We start from the raw sequence: 23,895 nt of genomic DNA, 5'->3' as shown, positions 1-23,895 counted from the left end.
TACATTTTAGTCATTTAGCAGAGACAAGCACAACAAGGGACTACCGAAGAAGATAGTTCCACTAGGAAAAACTCTTGACAAATGGAGAGCATTACAATGACTTACTCAACATTCAGATGTTAAAGTTGACCTACATCAACAGTACTTGTTATTTATGTAGGTGTGGTCTGGTGTCTATGTAATCTTACCTTGGTGGCGAGCAGACGGGTCAGATAGATCTCAGACACCATCTTGCTGCCGCGGTCACCCTCGCGCTGGTCAGAGTGGTCGTGGTTCTTGACCAGGTGCCACAGCTTGGTACCACTCTCCAGGTCAGGGGTGATCATGGGGGTGCGGGAGCGCAGACTGTCTGGACTGCTGGCTGTCCGCAACATGCTCTCTGAACGGAGGCAAGAGAGAGATAGGAACATCAGGACAAAGACAAGGCCATCAGGAGAAAGTAAGGTTCATCCAGAACACACAATGCAGAGGTCTATATGGGCCAATGGAACAGGATGACCAGAACAGAACACCAGTCTGCCTCCCTGGTTTCATGGAGGCGCCCAGTGTCCGGTCTGGAGTGTGAAGACACAAGCTCGGCTGGTCGGCTACTGCGTAGCAACTTAGCGGTGCCAAAATCTCTGGTCCTGCCTAGAAAGCTTATGTAAATTACAATCCCAATTCAGCAACATGACATGCTTCAAATTGAAATACTTCCAGCTTCATGCACCATCAGAAGTTTTCCATAGGAATACGTAGATGACGTCAGCGCTATCACCATCTACTGGTTTTAATGTTGATGGTTCCATGTGCTATTGTGTTGTGCAAACTTCCAACTGTGACACACTTGTTTAATCACACATTTCAGGTCAAAGCGCTGTGCATAGTGTACAAACATAAAAGAGAAAACAAACATATTTAGTCTGGTGAAGAAATGGCTCTATGGGTTGTCTATATCTGGCCGTCATCCAGCCAGAACAAAGACTGTGCCAGCGTGAGGAGCAGAGTATCAGTCTGTCTGTCACAAGGTCACAACCCATAATCCACTGGGACCTGACCTCGGAGATGGAGAGAACATTTTAATGAGCAAGACAACAGATCCCTGTAGCCTCTCCTATTGTAAAAACTCCTTTTGTATGTCAGAGAGGTGGATGGATGGTGAGAAAAATTATTAGGCCTCAACTAAGGAGCGAGGAGAGATGGCTAACTCATTACGCTCAATTGGCAGACTATAACTAATTAGCAAAGTGGGAGAAGAAAAATGGCGTGCCTCGTCTTCATTGTGCCAGGGCCGAGAGGCGATAGGATAGAGAAACTGCTTTCTGTCTTATCTTCTTCAGCATGTTTTTACACCAGCCCTTCCATCTCCACCCCCCCCCCCCCCCCCCCAACCCACCCTCTCCCCACCCCAAATGACCCATAATGTTAGAGTGGTGGATATAATAGAAACCCATACACAATACCAATATCCTCTCTTCCTGTGGTACTGTATGAGTCAGGCTGTACAGGCTCCATTGTGTGAGTTTGTCTCCCCCCACTCGTCTCCTCCCGGGGGCCGCCTGCCTCCATGCACTGCTTCATTATTAATGGTGTGAGTGTCAAACTTCATTACGGGAGACCAAAAAGATGCCTATCTGCCGTGTTCCTTATCAGCGAGCCTGCTGCAGTGGCAGCCAGCAAGGGAGGCAGGGACGCTGCCTGGAGAGGAGGTAGGGGGGCCAGAATGCAGGTGTATGGAGGGAGGGATGACAGGACGGAGGAAGAAAAAAAACTATCATTCTGTCTGAATGATAGAGTGACACTGGGGAATTCTGAGTGTCTGAGCGCAGGGAGATCACGCTGGCTTTCAGGGTGAGAGGATGAGGGAAGTGAAGCTCAGAGACTCAATGACACAGAGAGATGGTGCTGGAAACACTGCTAAACCAATGTGTGTCAGCGCTTCTTGGTTTGTTGTTTCTTATGGGGAATAAGAGCACTGACCTGAATATACCCAAGTAATCCTACAGAGATCTTGGCCTGTATTCACAAAACATCTCAGAGTAGGAATACGTTTTGCCTTCTAAATCATAATGAATAACAGGGGGGACCTGATCCTGGATCAGCATTCAAGCTCTGAGAAACTTTGTAAATATGGGCCCTGTAGTATTTAAACAGCGAACCAGAGACTAACTCCTGCTACACGTATTTCTAGTGGAGGTGTTAAAACCAGTGATGAAACTAAAGGAAAACGGAACCAGTGTGACTAAGATTGGTCTCCGTGCCAATGACCTTGTCAACCCCCAGTATCAGCTTGTTCACACCAGAACATTCTGTCCACTGTAGCCAATACTACTGTACTCCTACTTCTATTGGACATTCATCATGAGGCTGCTACTACTACTACTACTGCTACTGCTGCTGCTACTACTACTGCTGCTGCTGCTGCTACTACTACTGCTACTGCTGCTGCTACTACTACTGCTGCTGCTGCTACTACTACTGCTACTGCTGCTGCTACTGCAACTGCTACTGCTGCTACTACTACTGCTGCTGCTGCTGTTGCTACAACTGCTTGAGTGCCTGTAAATTTCATGACAATCATGTTCTTTGGCTTCTGGAGGAGAGTGGTGGATGTTTACCTCTGCTCTTACAACAGCCAGGGCTTGGCTATCCTCTCTGTGGACTAACAAACCAGCCTGGCTTTCACTGGCCTGTCAGCGTTGCTATCGTAACCCCTTAACACACAGACACACTTGAGGAGAGAGAGAAGGGAAAACAACGACAAAGGTGAAAGCCCTCAGGCTTTTGCCAGAGAGCTGGTTACACTGTTGTGATGCACAGCTGAGGCTGTGTTCAGAGGTGTGTCTGTGTTGGCTATTGGTCTTCAGTCTCTGGCAGGAGGAGTGAGAGGTCTGATGTAATGCCTGTTATTTCCTCGATGGTGGAAATACCTCTGAAATGGTGTAGGCTCGATAGTGGTGGATTCACAGAGGCTGAATCAAATCTAGCTTACTATCAAGAAAGTCATACAGAGGGCGAAAGACAGAGATTGAGCGAGAGATTGAGAGAGAAAGAAAGGAGAAAGAGAGACTCGCCATATCTGCTGAGAGACTTGGTGAAGGTAGAGGAGTTGGATATGTTGTAGGCAGAGTTCTGCTTTGGTACCAGAGCGATCACTGAGCCGTCCGTCACCTACAAGGATTGAAAAACAAAGGGCTGTTTTGTAAACATTGTCCTGTCAATCACTCCATGCACTGTCTGTTGCATAGATAAAACCGCACCCTGGCAACCCAAGCCCTCTGCTCTCACCTGATAGTGGGCCAGTGTGTTGAGGCGTTTCCAGTCGTTATCGATCTTGGTGGTGATATCCTCATCCTGAAGGATGATTCTGGCCATCCTGCCCTGACGCCACTCTGTGAAGAGAAGATGAGGATGAGAGCGGAGACAGGCAGTTGCCCCCCCCCCCCCGACACACAGTAGACACAAACACACACGGTCACTAAACACTGGTGTTCTTACCCAGGTCCATGTCCCCAGCCTTGGGTCTCTGGGAGTAGGGGCTGCCCTTGTACACTGCATCCAGCAGCTTCTCTTTCACCTGGGTGATGGTGTCACAGTTCAGCCCCTTCACCGTCACCTCCGAGGCGTTCTCGTTCTCCGGGTTCATACAGTGGAGAGTCTGCCAGGGGAGGGAGGGGAATTAGGTTCAGCTTAGTTAAATAAGTTGCCATTTGTAGGTATTTGAATCGCATTCTCAAGCACTAATTAGAGTCACTGAGGTAATGACAGATCCTACCGACCTTATACTGCCTTCTCAAAGGTAAATCATACATTTGATCAAATATCCTTATTGTCCTATAAAATATTTATATTTCACAGCACTCACCAGGGTCTTGTAGTCAATCTGCTGTCTGATGAGCTTGTCCTCACTGAGTGAGTAGCGCGCCTCTCCTGTGATGGAGTCTATAGGCCCCTTCTCCATCTGCTGCTTCATAGCACAGTACAGCATGAACAGAGGCTCCCCAGCACACTCCTGGAGACACAGGGACACATAGGGACACAGACCATCAGCGACAGGTACGGGCTGAAGCTTGGGACCAGTGGCCTTTAGGATTCTGTTTCAACAATGCAATTGCTTAACCACATGTATCTACACTGAGTGGACAAAACATTAAGAACACCTTCCTAATATTGAGTTGCACCCCCATTGCCCTCAGAACAGCCTCAATTCGTTGGGGCATGGACTACAAGGTGTCAAAAGCGTTCCAAAGGAATACTGGTCCATGTTGACTCCAATGCTTTCCACAGTTGTGTCAAGTTGTCTGGGTGTCCCTTGGGTGGTGGACCATTCTTGATGCACACGGTAAACTGTTGAGCATGACAAACCCAGCAGCGTTGCAGTTCTTGACACAAACCGGTGGATTGGCACCTACTACTATACCCTGTTCAAACTATACCCTGTTCAAATATCAAACACTTCGATATTTTATAATGCCCATTCACCCTCTGAATGGCACACATACACAATCCATGTCTCAAGGCTTAAAAATTCTTCTTTAACCTGTCTCCTCCACTTCATCTACACTGATTGAAGTGGATTTAACAAGTGACATCAATAAGGGATCATAGCTTTCACCTGGATTCACCTGGTCAGTCTATGTCATGGAAAGAGCAGGTGTTCCTAATGTTTTGTACACTCAGTGTATATCTTAACAGGTATGCATATGAACATGACATTTGTTGCCAATGAGTCAATGCTATTCTCCTGTATCTTCTCACTGGCCTAATCGACCGAGCACTAGGGTGGTCTAATATAAATGTTTCCTGCGTTTGCACTATCATGGGCACTTGCCAATCAATAGTGTCATTACTCCCAGCTCAGACCCAAGAAAAACTCTCCCCTCTTAAAAAGAGAAACAATTTAGAGCAGAGTGAGAGAGAGGACAGACAGGTGGCAGCTGAGCCTGAAACTAATACGAGGTTAATGATTGAGAGGAAGTGCTTAGGAAGCCCTTCACCATGTTAGAAATGCATGGGCTGTAGTCGAGGAGGAGGAGGAGAGAGAGAGAGAGAAAGAGAGAGCTTTTGTAAGTGTAATGTTTACTTTTAATTTTTATTGTTGATTTCACTTTAGTTTATTATCTATTTCACTTGCTTTGGCAATTTAAACATACATTTCCCATACCAATAAAGCCCTTAAATTGAATTGAATTGAGAGAGAGAGAGAGCGAGAGAAAGAGAGAGAGAGAGATCTAAGTGGTTGATAGGCATAGCATTTATCTCTACCACTTTAAAACACACTCAGAACTCCTTACCCTCTCACCCTCTCTCCACCATTTATCAGCAATCAAAAAGTTGATATCTTTCAAGCTGAAGGTGAGAAATACGCACATGCATAAGTATCCAGATTTCTCTATTAAGGTTTATATCAAATGCAAGTGATTTGCATTTATTTTAGCATTTTATGAAAGTAGAGACTCAGAATTTCAACATGGTTGGAGGAAACATGGAAAAGTAATGCTGCTTTAAATGTTGATAAACTTGTTATCCCACTTAAGTAGGAGAAAATGCCCTTTGAAAGAATTTATGAGATTTGTACACTTCCTAGAGAGATCTTCTTTGTTAACACCCATTCAGCATCATTCATACCCTCTTAAGCCTTAGCCTCACCCCACCCACACATGTAAACACATGAGTTAGCATGGTATTGTCCTCCAGAAAGTAGTCTCTACCTAAACCCAGCTAAATTCAGGGCAGCAATATTTGTGAGAGCTGTAGCAACACTTTTGCAGTTGTCCAAAAATATATTTTTCCAAATATCCGCAGTAGCAAAGATGATCTATATACTAACCAGGGAAGTATCTTGTCCGCAAAGAGTTTGGTTCTGAGTACCTCCCTGACAATTTCTAGAATGCAAACACATTCTAACCATTCTGATTTGTCCCAGAAACCGATAGGTTGGGCAAGAGCCAGAACACACCTGGGTAAAATTAATCATTGGCATTGGCTGATTGGTTAGAGATGATCTAATCGCTGATTACTTTGTTTTGATTACTTTGTTTTGATTACTTTGTTTTGCTACTTTGTTTTGTACAACACCCCTCAGCACCACAAACAATGATGATGGCTCTCAGACTGAGTATGTAGCGGACATAAAACAGGGGAATAATTTAGTTTGAGTCGTCAAATGAAATCAAATCAAATTTTATTTGTCACATGCGCCGAATACAACAGGTGTAGACCTTACCGTGAAATGCTTACTTACAAGCCTTTAACCAACAATGCAGTTCAAGAAATAAGAGTTAAGAAAATATTGACTAAATAAACAAACAAACAAAAAATAACACACTAAATTTACAATAACGAGGCTATATACAGAGGGTACCGGTACCAAGTCAATGTGTGGGGGTACAGGTTAGTCCGAGGTAATTTGTACATGTCGGTGGGGGTGAAGTGACTATGCATAGATAATAAACAGCGAGTGTGTAAAAATGAAGGGAAGGGGGGTGTCAATGGAAATAGTCTGGGTAGCCATATGATTAATTGTTCAGCAGTCTTATGGCTTGGGGGGAGAAGCTGTTAAGGAGCCTTTTGGTCCTAGACTTGGCTCTCCGGTACCACTTGCTGTGCGGTAGCAGAGAAAACAGTCTATGACTTGGGTGACTGGAGTCTTAGACAATTTTTGGGGCCTTCCTCTGACACGGCCTAGTATATAAGTCCTGGATGGCAGGAAGCTTGGCCCCAGTGATTTAATGGGCCGTACGCACTACCTTCTGTAGCACCTTACAGTCAGATGCCGAGCAGTTGCCATACCAGGCGGTGATGCAACCAGTCATTGTAACGAAACTCTAAATCTTCCTCCTCCTCAGACGAGGAGAGGAGAGAGGGATCTGAAGACCAATGTGCAGCGAGGTATGATGCCATAATAAATTTATTTACAAGACGAAAAACGAACACGAACTACACTTGAAATGATACAAAATAACAAACGACGTAGACTGACCTAAACATGAGAACTTACATAGACACGAAGAACGCATGAACAGGAACAGACTACATACACACCGAAACAGTCCCGTGTGGTACGAAATAACATACAGACACGGAAGACAACCACCCACAAACAAACAGTGTGAAAACACCTACCTTAATATGGCTCTCAATCAGAGGAAATGAAAACCACCTGCCTCTAATTGAGAGCCATATAAGGTCACCCTTAAACCAACATAGAAACAGAAAACATAGACTGCCCACCCAAACTCACATCCTGACCAGCTAACACATACACAAACTAACAGAAAACAGGTCAGGAACGTGACATAACCCCCCCCTCAAGGTGCGTACTCCGAACGCACCACCAAAAGTCTAGGGGAGGGTCTGGGTGGGCATCTGACCACGGTGGTGGCTCCGGCTCCGGACGCTGTCCCAATCCCACCATAATAAATCCCCGCTTCTGTGTCTTCCTCAAGGTGGCGACCCTCGCCACCGACCTTGGACTGGGAACCCTAGACATGGGTCCCGCTGGATTTAGGGGCCGCCCCGGACTGAGGGACGGCAGCTCCGGACTGAGGGACAACACCGGACTGGCTGGCGGATCCTGGCTGGCTGGCTCTGGCGGATCCTGGCTGGATGACGGCTCTGGCTGGTCATGGCTCGCTGACGGCTCTGAAGGCTGGTCCTGGCTGGACGGCTCTGAAGCCTGGTCCTGGCTGGACGGCTCTGAAGGCTGGTCCTGGCTGGACGGCTCTGAAGGCTGGTCCTGGCTGGACGGCTCTGAAGGCTGGTCCTGGCTGGACGGCTCTGAAGGCTGATCCGGTCTGGCGGAAGGCTCTGGCTGATCCGGTCTGGCGGAAGGCTCTGGCTGATCCGGTCTGGCGGAAGGCTCTGGCTGATCCGGTCTGGCGGAATGCTCTGGCTGATCCGGTCTGGCGGAAGGCTCTAGCTGATCCGGTCTGGCGGAAGGCTCTAGCTGATCCGGTCTGGCGGACGGCTCTGTAAGCTCTTGGCAGACGGGCGGCTTTGCAGGCTCATGGCAGACGGGCGGCTTTGCAGGCTCATGGCAGACGGGCGGCTTTGCAGGCTCATGGCAGACGGGCAGTTCAGGCGCCGCTGGGCAGACGGGCAGTTCAGGCGACGCTGGGCAGACGGGCAGTTCAGGCACCGCTGGGCAGACGGGCACACCTGTAGGGAGGAGACGGAGAGACAGCCTGGTGCGTGGGGCTGCCACAGGACCCACCAGGCTGGAGAGACCTACAGGAGGCTTGATGTTAAAAGGCACCTGAAGGACCGGGCTGTGGGGGAGCACTGGAGCTCTGGTGCGCAGCCTTGGCACCACTCCCCCAGGCTGGCATACTACTCCAGCCCGTACCCTCCAGAGTGCAGGCACAGGTTGAACCGGGCTGTGGAAGAGCACTGGAGATCTAGTGCCTACTACGCGCACTTCTCCCTTAGGCTCCACTCCCACATTTGCCCGGTACGAGCGGAGCGTAGGCATAGGACGCACTGCACCCTCCCAGCGCCCCGGAGACACAGCACGCAGAGCCGGCGCAGGATACCCTGGACCGAAACTGCGTACCGGAGACCAGACGCGCTGAGCAGGCACAACACGCCCCGGCTGGATGCCCACACTCACTTGACACTTTCGGGGGGCTGCCCTATAGCGCACCAGGCTATGGGCACGCACTGGCGACACCGTGCGCTTAACCGCATAACACAGTGCCTGACCAGTGACGCGTTGCTTATAATAAGCACGAGGAGTGCGCTCAGGTCTGCTACCTGGCTTAGCCACACTCCTCTCTAGCCCCCCCCCCAAAAAAATTCTGGGGTTGCCTCTCGTACCTGTCCCGCTGCCGTGCTGCCTCCTCATATCGCCGCCGCTCAGCACTCGCTTCCTCCAGCTCAGCTTTGGGGCGGCGATACTCCCCAGCCTGTGCCCAGGGTCCTTCTCCATTCAAGATCTCCTCCCATGTCCATGAATCCTGGGATTTCTGCGGTTGCTTTCGCTGCCCTTTTCCCCGCTGCTTGGTTCTGGTAATTTGGTGGGTGGTTCTGTAACGAAACTCTAAATCTTCCTCCTCCTCAGACGAGGAGAGGAGAGAGGGCTCTGAAGACCAATGTGCAGCGAGGTATGATGCCATAATAAATTTATTTACAAGACGAAAAACGAACACGAACTACACTTGAAATGATACAAAATAACAAACGACGTAGACTGACCTAAACATGAGAACTTACATAGACACGAAGAACGCATGAACAGGAACAGACTACATACACACCGAAACAGTCCCGTGTGGTACGAAATAACATACAGATACGGAAGACAACCACCCACAAACAAACAGTGTGAAAACACCTACCTTAATATGGCTCTCAATCAGAGGAAATGAAAACCACCTGCCTCTAATTGAGAGCCATATCAGGTCACCCTTAAACCAACATAGAAACAGAAAACATAGACTGCCCACCCAAACTCACGTCCTGACCAGCTAACACATACACAAACTAACAGAAAACAGGTCAGGAACGTGACAGTCATGATGCTCTCGATGGTGCAGCTGTAGAACTTTTTGAGGATCTGGAGACCCATGCCAAATCTTTTCAGTCTCATGAGGGAGAAAAGTTGTTGTTGTGCCCTCTTCATGACTGTCTTGGTATGTTTGGTCCATGATAGTTTGTTGGTGATGTGGACACCAAGGAACTTGAAACTCGACCCGCTCCACTACAGCCCCGTCGATGTTAATGGAGGCCTGTTCGGCCCACCTTTTCCTGTAGTCCACGATCAGCTCCTTTGTCTTGCTCACATTGAGGGAGAGGTTGTTGTCCTGGCACCACACTGCCAGTTCTCTGACCTCCTCCCTATAGGCTGTCTCGTCGTTGTTGGTGATCAGACAAGGAGACTGAAGCTCCCCACTGGGCATAAACTGGTTGAACTGGTCAACATTGTTTCCACGTAATTTAAACAAAGAAAATCTATGAGATGACATTGAATCAACGTGGAAAACTGATTTGATTCTAAAAAAGTTATCAACGTAAGGGAATTTCACCTAAATTCAATGACATGTTGATTTCACATTGAATTCACATTAGTTACAACCAACCTCATTGTAAATCAAAACTAGACGTCGAACTGACGTCTGTTCCCGTGGGTAGTTAACTATGAGAGTGTGGAGACCGGGGCTAGCTAACTGCTAACTGGGATAGAGGTGGAGACAGGGGCTAGCTAACTGCTAACTGGGATAGAGGTGGAGACAGGGGCTAGTTAACTGCTCACTGGGTTAGAGGTGGAGACAGGGTCTAGCTAACTGCTAACTGGGATAGAGGTGGAGACAGGGGCTAGCTAACTGCTAACTGGGATAGAGGTGGAGACAGGGGCTAGCTAACTGCTAACTGGGATAGAGGTGGAGACAGGGGCTAGCTAACTGCTAACTGGGATAGAGGTGGAGACAGGGGCTAGCTAACTGCTAACTGGGATAGAGGTGGAGACAGGGGCTAGCTAACTGATAGAGGTGGAGCATGGAGACAAGAAGCTAGCTAAGTCTCCACCTCCAGTGTCCTCTCCTGATTCCTATGCAGCAGCCCAACTCTCCCTCTCTCTCCCTGCATATGCTATTAACGTCTTGTTAGCATCTGTGCTAATTAACCAGACAGCTGCTAACGATAGGGAACACGCATACATCACTCCCTAGCCCTCGCTACGACACGGTTGTCTATGAAATTATCTTTATTTCCACCTCCCGGCTTCATTAGGTGGTAATTTTACAATCTTCCACAAGGGAGCGAGAGAGAGTGAGAAGAGAGTGAAGAGAGGACCAGTCGAACACCACACCCCCAAAGCTCCTAATGACCGCAGGCTAGAACATGTCTGTCAAATAAATAATAACGTAAAACAAACTAATGAATTAAAGAGAAACGCCTCTAGTTGGAGCCTTATACAGATTAAAATAGTAATAGTGTACTAACCCATAATGAGAAACAGGGAAGGGGGAAAACTTGTTGTAATTGGTAGAAGAGAGAGAGTGGTGGAGATGCGGGGTTCCTGAAGAGTAGCTACTGTAGCTCATCTGGTCAGAGCGGTTTGATGGTGGACTTACCTTTAGGAACTTGTACAAGAGAAAAGTGAACCAGTTGGTCAGCATCTTCTCAGCAACAGACTCCGTTCTAACACAGAAATGTAAGGCAAGAGGAGGATAAATAAGACATGATAGTTCAATAATCAACTAGAAGAAATTGCAGCTCTCCCTAAAAACTAACTAGGAATAAATCGAGTTTTAGTTTTAGACTAATACTGATACTTTCATAAAGGGAAAAAGGTCTTAAAACAAATACTTTATTCTCAAAGCAAATAACAAATCTTCATTAAAAACAGACAATTACCATAATTGGGTAACTTCTCTCGTTAATCATAAACCTGTTGCCTCTATGAACAAAGACCCCTGAAATGTCCCACAGATGAGGAGCAATTAAAATCCACTGTAATTTATTTATATTTATTTATCCTAATATCCAGAGAGGAAACCTAGGCAAACAGTTTGCTCCTTTTCCGTTTCCCCTTTCTCCTCCCCCTACAGCAGCTAGAAAAGCAACTTTCTCTCCTTAATTATCTAGTTCATCTAAATTAAAAGGCGCCACAGGAAGGAGGGGTGACAGGAAGAAAACTTCTCCAAAACACCCCTAAAGCTGCAATATGTCACTTTTTGGGCAAAATACACATAGAAATATGAGTTATAGATCTGTCATTCTCATTGAAAGCAAGTCTAAGAAGCAGTAGATCTGTTCTGTGCACTATTTCTATGCTTTACGTGCTTAAGTTTCGTTTTTGTGCCTTATACTTTCGGTTTTGTACACCAGCTTCAAACAGCTGAAAATACAATATTTTTGGTTATGGAAAAAGAAATTCACAGTGGTTTAGATGGTACAGTGATTCTTTACACTATACAGTACTTGCTTGTTTGTCACATAAACTGAAATTTGGCAAACTATTAGACTTTTTGCAAACAGGGAATGGTGGTAGCGGTTTCAGCACAGTGCATCTTTAATGAAGACTTTGATTTGGCCATTTCTTTGAGTTTAAGTCCTCCGTCTTGGTTTGGCTATATACAGTGATGTAGTGGTAAAACAATTATTGGGAAAAAAGTAACGCTCCCTATACTTTAGATGCATTTTTCTGCAAAAGGTGGTTAACTGTTGGGCAAAAAAAGGTAGCTAAACTGTGTTTACTTGCGTTTACCCTCCACTACACCAATGGCTATATTGTTTGAGAGAATACGGAAATAAAATATGTACTACTGTGTACAGTGCATTCGGAAAGTATTCAGACCCCTTGACTTTTTACACATTTTGTTACGTTACAGCCCTATTCTAAAATGGATTTAATAGTTTTTTCCTTCATCAATCTACACACAATCCCCCACAATGACAAAGCAAAAACAGTTTTTTGACATTTTTGCAAAAGTATTAAAAATAAAAAACTGAAATATTACATTATATAAATATTCATATTTTCAGGTCTCTCCATAGATGTTCGATCTGGTTCAAGTCTGGGCTCTGGCTGGGCCACTCAAGGACATTCAAAGACTTGTTCTGAAGCCACTCCTGCGTTGTCTTGGCTGTGTGTTTAAGGTTGTTGTGTTGTTGGAAGGTGAACCTTCTCCCCAGTCCGGGGTCCTGAGCGCTCCGGAGCAGGTTTTCATCAAGGATCTCTGTACTTTGCTCTGTTCATCTTTCCCTCAATCCTGACTAGTCTCCCAGTCACTGCCGCTGAAAAACATCCCCACAGCATGATGCTGCCATCACCATGCTTCACCGTTGGGATGGTGCCAGGTTTCCTCCAGACGTGACACTTGGCATTCAGGCCAAAGAGTTCAATCTTGGTTTCAACAAAACAGAGAATCTTGAGTCCTATAGCTGCCTTTTGGCAAACTCCAAGCGGTCATGTGTTTTTTACTTAGGAGTGGCTTTCATCTGGCCAGTCTACCATAAAGGCCTGATTGGTTGAGTGTTGCAGAGATGGTTGTCCTTCTGGAAGGTTCTCCCATCTCCACAGAGGAACTGGAGCTCTGTCAGAGTGACCAAGGCTCTTCTCCCTCGATTGCTCAGTTTGGCCGGGAGGCCAGCTCTAGGAAGAGTCTTGGTGGTTCCAAACTTCTTCCATTTAAGAATGATGGAGGCCACTGTCTTCTTGGGGACCTTCAATGCTGCAGACATTTTTTGGTACCCTTCCCCAGATCAGTGCCTTGACACAATCCTTTCTCAGAATTGTACTGACAATTCCTTCGTCCTCATGTCTTGGTTTTTGCTATGACATGCACTGTCAACTGTGGGACTTCATGTACACAAGTGTGTGCCTTTCCAAATAATGTCCAATCAATTGAATTTACCACAGGTGGACTCCAATCAAGTTGTAGAAACATCTCAAGGATGATCAATGGAAACAGGATGCATCTGAGCTCAATTTCGAGTCTCATAGCAAAGGGTCTGAATACTTATGTAAATGATTAAAGGTATTTCTGTTTTTAATTTTTAATACATTTGTTAACAATTCTAAAAACCTGTTTTCACTTTGTCATTATGGGGTATTATGTGTAGATTGATGAGGAAAACAATTAATTATTATTTATTTTATTTTTAATTTAATAAAAAAAAAAAATGTTTATCCCCTTTTCTCCCCAATTTTCGTGGTATCCAATCGCTAGTAATTACTATCTTGTCTCATCGCTACAACTCCCGTACGGGCACGGGAGAGACGAAGGTCGAAAGCCATGCGTCCTCCGAAGCACAACCCAACCAAGCCGCACTGCTTCTTAACACAGCGCGCCTCCAACCCGGAAGCCAGCCACACCAATGTGTCGGAGGAAACACCGTGCACCTGGCCCCCCTTGGTTAGCGCGCACTGCGCCCAGCCCGCCACAGGAGTCGCTGGAGCGCGATGAGACAAGGAAATCCCTACCGGCCAAACCCTCCCTAACCCGGACGACGCTAGCCCAATTGTGCGTCGCCCCACGGACCTCCCGGTCGCGGCCGGCCCGGTCGCGGCGGCCGAACCCAGAGACTCTGGTGGCGCAGTTAGCACTGCGATGCAGTGCCCTAGACCACTGCACCACCCGGGAGGCCGGGAAAACAATTAATTTAATACATTTTAGAATAAGGCTATAAAGTAAGAAAATGTGGAAAAAGTCAAGGGGTCTGAAACCTTCCTGAATGCACTGTATATAAGAGTAGTATGATTTATTAAACAGTAGTACACAAGTCAGTATGTTAACCTGTTGAGGCTGGGGGCGCTGTTGTCACTATTTATGCTAATCGTGTAATTTTTGAAACGGCTTCCCACAAAATTCTTGATCGTACAATATGCATATTATTATTATTATTGGATAGAAAACAGTCTATAGTTTCTATAGGAGTTGAAATTTTGTCTCTAAGTGGAACAGAACCCATTCTACAGCAATTTCCCTGACATGGAGTCAGATTTCAGAAATGTTGGCCCCTGATCTGGAGTCAGTTAAAAGGCCACAGTTATTGCTATGAGTATACGGACACTGCTTATGTCTTCCCCTGGATGCCTTTACGTGATGACGATTTGAATGGGGTCGATTGCGCGTTCACAGGCACTACATAATTAAAAAACCCTGAGGCGAGTCACTCTTTTGGAGCTGCGTCATGCGCCTTGAGGACACCGACCCGCACCTGTTCCAAGCATTAGTGGAGGGAGTAATATTACTCTGGTCATGTTTCTACTCGTTATAGGAGTTAAAAACATCATAAGGTAGTTAATTTAAAGCGTTTTATAGCAATTTATATCCGTTTAGTGCGATTTTGGGACATTTATTTCTGAAACGCTGTGAATGGCTGGGCACGCTTCCAGTTCATCCCGAACGCAGTTGGCATTTCCACATGGCAAGAGGACAGCTTTCCACCAAAAGACGATTAGACCCAAGAAAGGATCCTTTGCCCAAGATACTGATGGAAGAACAGCTCAAAGTAGGACATTTTTATTATGATAAATCGTGTTTCTGTCGAAAAATGTTAGTGGCTTAGGACGCCATGTTTTTTGACGTAGCTTCGCTTGGCGCAAACTGTATTGAAAAGTAAGGATAATTTTAAAAATGTAATTCCGCGATTGTATTAAGAATTAAATTGTCTATCAATCCCTGTCCACCCTATATTTTTTAGTCACGTTTATGAGTATTTATGTATAAGAGTAGATCACTGTCTAATATGGCGCACGGACATTTTCTCACCAGCTGGGCTACATTTCACATTGTCTAACCATGATTTTGGTGGCTAAATATGCACATTTTCGAACAAACTGTATATGTATGTTGTAATGTGATGTTACAGGGGTGTCATCTGAAGAATTCTGAGAAGGTTAGTGAAAAAAATAATATATTTTGGCGATGTTGACGTTATCGCTCACTTTGGCTAGAATCAATGCTGGGCTGCTATGTGCTATGTGCTATGCTAATATAACGATTTATTGTGTTTTCGCTGTAAGACACTTAGAAAATCTGAAATATTGTCTGTATTCACAGGATCTGTGTCTTTCGATTCGTGTATGCTGTGTATTTTTACGAAATGTTTGATGATAAGTAAGTAGGTAAACACGTTGCTCTATGTAGTTATTCTAGTCCATTTGTGACGGTGGGTGCAATTGTAACCTATGCCATCTACCTGAAATATGCACATTTTTCTAACAAAACCTATCCCATACCATAAATATGTTATCAGACTGTCATCTGATGAGTTTTTTTCTTGGTTAGGGGCTATAAATATCTTAGTTTAGCCGAATTGGTGATAGCTACTGGTGTTGGTGGACAAATAAAAGATGGTGGATTATGCTAATGTATTTTTAGGTAATAGATTTACATCTTTACATATTGTGTCTTCCCTGTAAAACATTTTAAAAATCGGACATGTTGGCTGGATTCACAAGATCTGTGTCTTTCATTAGCTGTATTGGACTTTAATGTGTGAAAGTTAAATATTTAAAAAAAAAAAATGTTTTGAATTTCGCGGCTCTGCCTTTTCAGTGGGGGTGGGGGGGGAGTGCCGCTAGCGGCACCCTCATCCTAGACAGGTTAAGAAATGTGTGTTACAACAAATGTGTGAGTGAGTGTGTCAGCGGACGACTGTGTGAATGGGCGATTGTGTGAATGTGTCCATCTCACCGGCGCAGCAGCAGCTTGGGGTGGTTCTTGCTCTCCAGGTTCTTGTCAATGAGGTCAGATAGAAGCTGTTTCAGAACCCCTGTGGCGTACTCCATCTCCCCCTGAAGCGCTGTCATGATGAGCGACGCCACGTTGCCACGGTCACGCATGGAGAAGGAGCGCTGCGCCTCCAGGGTGCGGATGAACGTCAACAGGAAGTGCTTCTTGGTGAGGAGCTGGCCAAACAGGGTCAAGGCCTTCTCCTGGTTGGCCTGGACCTATCAGGAAACAACATCCACATGTGTTGTAAATGTAATGAAAATATGTGGAGTACCCCACATAAAAACATACTACAGTACACTATGGATAAAATACTATAGTATTTACAGTTGACTATAGTATAAATACTGTAGTAAAAAACAACTGTATTATATACTATAGTCTTTTTGAAAACTGTAGTATACTGTATTATTAACTTCATTGGTTTTGCAGACAATACTGTTGTATTTAGTGTAGTATTTTGTATTTTTTTCTTCTTTGACATAGAAGTGTGGGATTTCTCCTTTAGGAAACCTACTGGGCAAAATTCTCAAAGAGCACATTTTTCATAACCTGTAGGTAGGTACTTTAGGACTGAGGTCTGAATGGATAGTTCAGAGCTTTTGCTCTTTTCTATAACCTGTAGCGAAGACAATATATTGTCTCTACTTGGGCATATAGGTTTCTCACTTATTGGTGGCACACATTGGGATTATGGGGAAGGGAATGGGCAGGGTATATGCAAATTAAATAATGTAGTATATACTATAGTAATTACTGTAGTGTTTTTGCATAACGTTGTGTTTTTGTGTGGGGTAGGGGTAATGTAAATGGTATAATGTAAATACACGGAGTAAGGCTAACGTAAATAACACAACAAAAAATGATGTAAGCATTATTTAGAGCTTGGCTATGTTCTGTATACAAGACATGACATCTTGGCCTATGAGGCCATTGTTAGATTCACATTCATGACCTCGGCTGCTTTTAAAGCCTGCAGTGCATTTTCAAGTTTCAAGTTTTATTGTCACAAGCACAAGTACAATGCATTCTATCTTAGGAGATGTTTCTTCAAATGTCTTATGATCAATTTGCCCTACGTCGTCAGCTGAGCACAGGAGAAAACAGAACGGGAGGAGGAGGAGGAGGAGGAGGAGGAGGAGGAGGAGGAGGAGGAGGAAGGGGGGATGCACTGGGGCGTAGAAAGGAGAGGGCCTGTGCAGTGCTGTGCGTCCGAGGGTGGCTGGGTGACAGAAGTCTGTTCCACAGGCTGGCATCTGTCACTTCTCATCAGCAATGCTACGGCCCCCTCTAGACCTAACCCACAATCCTTCACTCTAACTCTCTCACATAGACAAGGCAGTGCTACTGCTCAGAAAAACAAGTCTGTTAAAAAGGGAGACAAATACCTAGTATATTCTGCAAGGCTTACGGCATAATGTCATGCCTAAACAACACCCAGTACGTGTTAATAAAAGGAAAATAAAATCAAAGTACTGTCTCTGTCTTTATGAAAAAACACTTCCTCCTCCATTAGCCAATTGCCTGGCTCCATCCCCCCACCCGCCTGCCTCCCATGATCCTTGACTGACCTCATAACTCTGAAACACATCTAGTCCTGTAGCCAATCGAGGACCGCCGTACCGTACACCATGCACTCTGACTTCACAGAATCTCTCCTCCTTCCACTACACGGCCTAATAAAGTGCCTCAATTTTCCTCCGTGGAGCTAAATGAAATTCTGGGGCCTCTGGGGGAGCAGGCTGGGTACTGTAGGTTGCTTTGGGGAGAGCAGCTACACAGAGCAATAAGGGATTGAGCCGTGTGTATGGACACTTGATTACGCCTGGGACTCGAGGGGAAATTCAGTGGGAAAGAAATCCGGACATAACAATAAAGATGTAATCCCTCCCCTTTAGAAGAGCCTGTGGTTGACAGGGCGGGGAGGTAGAGAGTCTCTACACTGTATTCTGACACCCATTTGCATATATTTCATGCTGAACCAGGTGGGATCTAGTAGCATATTTGAAATATATATGGAACGTCATTGATACATGAAGCGAGAGAAGCTCCTATGTGATGCGGCTACTGTATATGAAATGATTATAGCCATATCATATGACCATTTCATCGGCTTAATGATTGGCTGTATGAAATGATATCATGTTACATACATCCGGTCCTCTGTACCTTCCCGAGCTGTAACACGGGATTTTGGTGAGACAAAGGTTTCCTCTAACATTCAAAGTGTGGTATATTAGATATAGATATAGATACAGATTAGTATAGACAGTGGTATAGATATTCTATTCTACATGCTGCGGTGGCAGTGGTGGTGTACCTCCTTGACCCGTACCTCCATCTCCTTGAGCACGGGGTGATCCTCGATGCCAGGGAAGAGGACCCTCATGGCGTAGGTCCTGTATTCCAGGAAGGGAATGCCCGCTCCGTCCAGCTCCTGGGTCAACTCATGGATGTCTGTCTGCAACTCTGCAAAGGCTGGGGATCACACAGACAGAGAATTAACTTACTAAGATGTAGACACTTAAACACAGGGATGCACAGCCAGTTGCACTGGGTAAGAATGGACATCGAAGGGGATTCTGGAAGTACAGTATCTTCATTACACTCAAAGTGTGTGTATTCCAATGTTACAACTGTGTGTTGCACAGTATTATCAATGTCAACTGCAAACATATACCACCACACCAATACTGCACTGATTGGCTTAGAGAAAAAGACACATGGAAAGGGCAAGTAAATAGAATGTTGATTTCATTCTTCTGTTGTGTTTTAAATTGAATCCATACTACTTGGAAATACAAGAGAAGTGCTAAAGAAAATAAAATAAACTGTTACAAAAAAGAGGAGAGACAATGGAAAGAGAAAAAGATGAAACAAAGTTCATCGGAAAGAAAGTCAATTAATTGGATGAGTGGATAATTAATAAAGGAGCAATGCATTTCATGCATCATTTCCTCCAGCTGTTATTGGCCTGCGTCGTCCGCTGGGATGATTATAGTAGACTGCCAAGCTCCCCCTTCTGTACGGGCTTCACCATTTCTACGTCCAGTTTAGCAGCCACTCAAACATTATACAGACTGCACGATTCCTACAGGTTCATTAAGGCTTTATTATCATGGGCCTTTCACTATGGGTCCAATTATTCATAGAGATAAAATAACTATCAAAGTTATAATGTGAATAAAAAACATTCTGTTGACAGGGAATGTGTCTGGCTGAGTCTTGACTTTCCAACAATTGGCAAAATAAAATAGTAATCCTTCATTCTATTGAGTTTGTTGTGTCTAAGCACCAAGCCAAAGCAACCATTACATCCAGCAAAGTAAACTACACAGCAGATCGTCTCCCCGTCAACAGTTGCAGCAGCATCTAATATGTTGTTAATGGGCCATTAGCCGTGTGACTGTTAGTTTTGTCTGTCTGTTTGTTTGGATTACACTGCTCTCTGATGGCCCTTAGAGCACGGCTCATTGAGCTCCACCTCTCCTATCATCCTCCCCTCCCCTGCTGACTGACACTTAGTGGGACACGCCCACCTCCCCGCAGCCAAGCCCGCCCCCCCCGTCTGCTGCCCCGCCCATCCCGCCCAGACGGGTAGAATAGCCCGTCTGGGCCTCCAGCAGGAGGGGCGGGGCAGGGGGCGGGGACACAGCAACGCTCTACTTCCTGGTGGCACTCAGTGTTTTTACCTCACATCGTTGCCCAAACTTCTCATGTCTGTTGTGTGCTGCTGCTGTTTTTGTTGTAAATAAATCACGGCATGTGCATTGTATTGAGCATGTGTGGCAAGAATGCTAATTCTATCAGGTATACACGTGGAGTAACAGTAGCTTTAACTCAATCACTCTCCGATGTTCCCTGTACTGGTCAATCTGACCCCACACAGTCCCCGTCTCTCTTCCCCTGCCAGAGTTCTTTTCCTCATCTCTGTATCCATCAGTGTTTGGCGGCAGGCTGTAGGCTGAGACTGACAAGGCTATGACCCTCCGGATGGCCAGCCACAGATAAGGACCAATTAGTCTCAGTCCATCTCTCAGTGGGCAGCATAGACGCACCTCAAAACGTCAAAGCGACAACACCAACTTGGCTGTCCACACAACACACAGACACATTCACACGTTCAGAGGATACTGCGACCACACCACCAGAGAGCAAGCAGCCCTCTCGCATCAGCCACACCAACCTGTTACCATGACGACTGGACAGAGTGCAGCTACAGCACAGCAACATATCCACACAGAAAGAGAATAAGAGAGTGATTATGAATGAGGGAGAGTGAGGGGGAAAGAGAAAGAGAGAGAGAGAGAAAAAAGAGAGAGAGAGAGAGAAAAGAGAGGGAGAGAGAGAGAGAGAGAGAGAGAGAGAGAGAGAGAGAGAGAGAGAGAGAGAGAGAGAGAGAGGTGAAAGAGAGACTGACAAGGAGTGTGTGACTGTCCGTACCCTCTTTACACTCCAGGGCCACTCTGGACTCCAGGTTGTCCATCTGCAGCTGCAGGCGTTTCAGGGTGCGGTCAGCATCGCGGGACTTCCTCTTGTAGGCGATGAGCACAGCGATGATGACCAATAGCAGCAGACCACCACCTCCGCCGATACCGATGATAGCAGGCAGGGTCAGCAGGCTGTCTGAGTAGATCTGGAGAGTACCAGGGGAGTACTCGAACCCACCCACCCGGATCTGATCACACACACAGACAGAGAAACACGTCACAGAGTGTAATCAAACAAAGCAATCAGTACAGTGAAAGAGACTTCCCCTCAGGAACCAGTGTCATTAATAGAAGTGAAACACTGTGGGTTCTAACAAACCACATTTACATAAACGCAGCAGGTCTGACAGAACCCATCACTGGAATATCTCAAATCAAAGTATTCAGTGGGGGGTTGATAACTATTTCGATGAGCAATGATTACTGCACTTTAAAGTATCAAGTTAACACAAAGTCAAAGGATGTTAAACACTTGTAAAATTGGGTTGTTTCGGGTTCAGGTGCTAAAAGTTTGTCCTGTTGACGACAGTTTCTAAACATCATGTATTTTCTATTGTATTGACAGGGAAGGGACTGATGAGAACAGAAAAACCTGAAGGCCATAAAAGGTTTCTTAGAAAACTTGCAGGAGGCACAGCCGCCAACACACAGCTGTGCATCTGAGGAGGCAAACAAGACAACACACACACACCAGACTCTGCACACATACAGAGACATAGCCTTGTGCGTCGGGCCGGACGCCTACTGGGGGCCCTGTATGTAGGTCACTTTACACAGGGTATAGAACACACAGCTGTGTCCTTCTCCCCAGCACACCCCACAGCGCACACAACACACACGCACACAACACACACGCACACAACACACACACACACACACACACACACACACACACACACACACACACACACACACACACACACACACACACACACACACACACACACACACACACACACACACACACACACACACACACACACACACACACAGCCCAGCCCAGCCCAGCCCAGCCCAGCCCAGCCCAGCCCAGAGCGGATGGAAACAGACAGTTCTATTTTTAAAGTGCCATTGTCAAGAGTAATGAATTACTATACCAACCCATGAAAATGGTATTTCTCCAATATTCAACATGACATTTAGTTGCAAAGCAAAAAGAATCCAGCTCCAAGCCTACTGGTAGTTTGGAGAGCCATCATATTGAATTACATGGATGTGTTGTCACTACTTTCAATGTCTTTCCAGACTAGTAAATGTCACACAGATAGTGTGACTGGAGAGGATAGTAGAGATATGTTTGGAGGGGACTGTGTGTGTATTTGAGGATATATAGAAAGTAGTACTTGTGGAAACCAAAAAAATACTAGTGCACTGAAATTAGCTGTAGTATTTTACTGAAAAAAATGCACAGAGGCAATTCCATCTTGAGTATATATAAAGGTTAGATAAAACAAAGTAAAGTCAAGGGAGACAGTGTGAACTCAGTCCAGGTGAGTCGTGTGCCATGTGAAATGAAATGGTATAGATTAAGTGCTCACTGTGACTTTGTGCTGTCCAGTGAGGTTGGGCCATTCACACAGCAGCTGAGTCTCAGACAGGGTCAGAACACAGGGGGTCTCCCCGATGAACACCGTGTAGTTCAGCCTGGAGTTACCAGGCGCTGCAGGGATTAGGTTACGACCCTGTAAGGAAACACACAAAAACAGTGTCAAATCTTTTATCTTTTTTATCTGACCCAATCCTTTCAACCAAGGCCAAGCACAGAGTTAACCACACAAAGCCGTGCACTGGTAGCAAGGCAAGATATGTTCTATAATGTGACAGACTTTGGCGAGGCTCATATGGAGCCACCGCCGATGTTGGAGGTCGCACAATTTCAATCTGACAAAAGCTTTGGAAAACATATATCTTTTTTCCAAGCATCTCTCTTTGCCTACGTGTCAGAGCGAGGCCATGAGCCCTGTAGCCTCAACTCTAGAGAGAGAGCAGCAACAACAGAAGGGTGGCAGAGAAGAGCAGGTGGGGGGAGAGAGAGAGAGAGCTGTTGTGCCACCCACTGCTCTAGCAGCATGAGAGAGGTGAAGACTCAGTCTTCCAATCCCTCTCTCCACAGGGCTCCTCCCAGGCAGGTCACGCCGTGGAACACTTCAGGCATGCATTCTATTCACGATCATTTCACCCTGCTGCATCAGCCATGCACCCAACACCCCACCCCGCGCACCAGATGAAAAATTAACTGCATGGCGAATGCAATGCGCATCTCGTAAAATACCCTTGATTATTTCAGCAAATTACATTTTCTTATTCTCATCACTGTGCTAATGGGAAGGTTAGTTTTAACAAACCAGGCGGGGGATTCTCTCTGCAATCAGAAAAGGTTTAGTTAATACATTTCATTTTCAATGATGGTTCTTATGTTGTTTTTTTATATTGGCTCAGAGGATAATTGGATGCACAACCGTCCCAATTTTGACGTTTAGAGCTGGAGCTGAGGGATACATGAAACATTGTATAATCTAAATCGAAAAATCCGTCCGATTACATTTGATGTATTCCAAAAATGTAAAAATATATTTTATGTAATAGTATACACTGTATTTTAATAGGGATTAACAAATACAAATACATGAATGGTTTATAAGATAGACAGGTGAAAGATAATTCCCTCGTAGACACTTGAAAATATACATTTGAATTTCTGTGACTCGTTGAAATGACTGAGCCTCTCTGGTTCTCAGTGTTCACCCCCCACTCCAACCACTCTGCCCTGCTGGCACGCAGGCTCTCTTACCTTGAGGATGAGAGGGGAGGTGGGTTTGAGCTCCAGGACCCCGGTGGGGCTGAGGGGTTCGAACACGGGGTCGGGGTAGTAGCTGAACGTCTCGTTGACCACCATCAGAGCGTGGACGTTGTCCATGTAGAAGCCGATCTCATCCGGCCCACTGCCTGTGTCTGAGAAGCCCCTCTCGGAGTCAGTAACCGACGGGGCTAGGCACACCATCACTGAGTTATTAAACACTGTGCAGTTCTGAGCGGGACGGGAGAAAGAAAATAGTAAATAAAAGAGATTAGAAAAGTTTGAGATGACAAATTGTATGTTCCCTTACAAAGGTGGTTCCCACCCGTTTTCACTTGGGCTCCCCTTGCTTCATTTGGGAACGCATTTTGCCATGTCTTATGTGTGTTCGTGAGACATCTGAGTGACGCAAACATTCCAACAAAATCTATGGGCTAAAAATCCT

The 23,895-nt window shown here is 45.7% G+C and overlaps 1 protein-coding gene across 2 annotated transcripts in view; it reads right to left on the bottom strand.

The window, feature by feature from the left end:
• LOC129860862 (plexin-A1-like) overlaps positions 1 to 23,895 on the bottom strand; it is a 334,577-nt gene that overhangs the window by 6,904 nt on the left and 303,778 nt on the right. Inside the window, exons 18-28 of one of the 2 annotated variants that reach the window (XM_055931720.1) lie at positions 23,445 to 23,681; positions 22,192 to 22,335; positions 20,607 to 20,841; positions 18,484 to 18,641; positions 16,125 to 16,381; positions 11,052 to 11,118; positions 3,845 to 3,991; positions 3,478 to 3,637; positions 3,268 to 3,371; positions 3,054 to 3,150; positions 189 to 379 (exon numbers count right to left, since the gene is read on the bottom strand). In XM_055931720.1, coding sequence (XP_055787695.1) covers positions 189 to 379; positions 3,054 to 3,150; positions 3,268 to 3,371; positions 3,478 to 3,637; positions 3,845 to 3,991; positions 11,052 to 11,118; positions 16,125 to 16,381; positions 18,484 to 18,641; positions 20,607 to 20,841; positions 22,192 to 22,335; positions 23,445 to 23,681 — 1,797 coding nt within the window. The remainder of the gene's footprint in view (positions 1 to 188; positions 380 to 3,053; positions 3,151 to 3,267; positions 3,372 to 3,477; positions 3,638 to 3,844; positions 3,992 to 11,051; positions 11,119 to 16,124; positions 16,382 to 18,483; positions 18,642 to 20,606; positions 20,842 to 22,191; positions 22,336 to 23,444; positions 23,682 to 23,895) is intronic. The other variant, XM_055931721.1, reaches the window with a different exon arrangement.

Source organism: Salvelinus fontinalis, chromosome 8 (genome assembly GCF_029448725.1).
Source record: "Salvelinus fontinalis isolate EN_2023a chromosome 8, ASM2944872v1, whole genome shotgun sequence".
In the NCBI taxonomy this organism is placed as follows: Eukaryota; Metazoa; Chordata; class Actinopteri; order Salmoniformes; family Salmonidae; genus Salvelinus; species Salvelinus fontinalis.
Note: the sequence above shows the minus strand (reverse complement) of the source record. Positions and strands in the feature narration are given on the sequence as shown.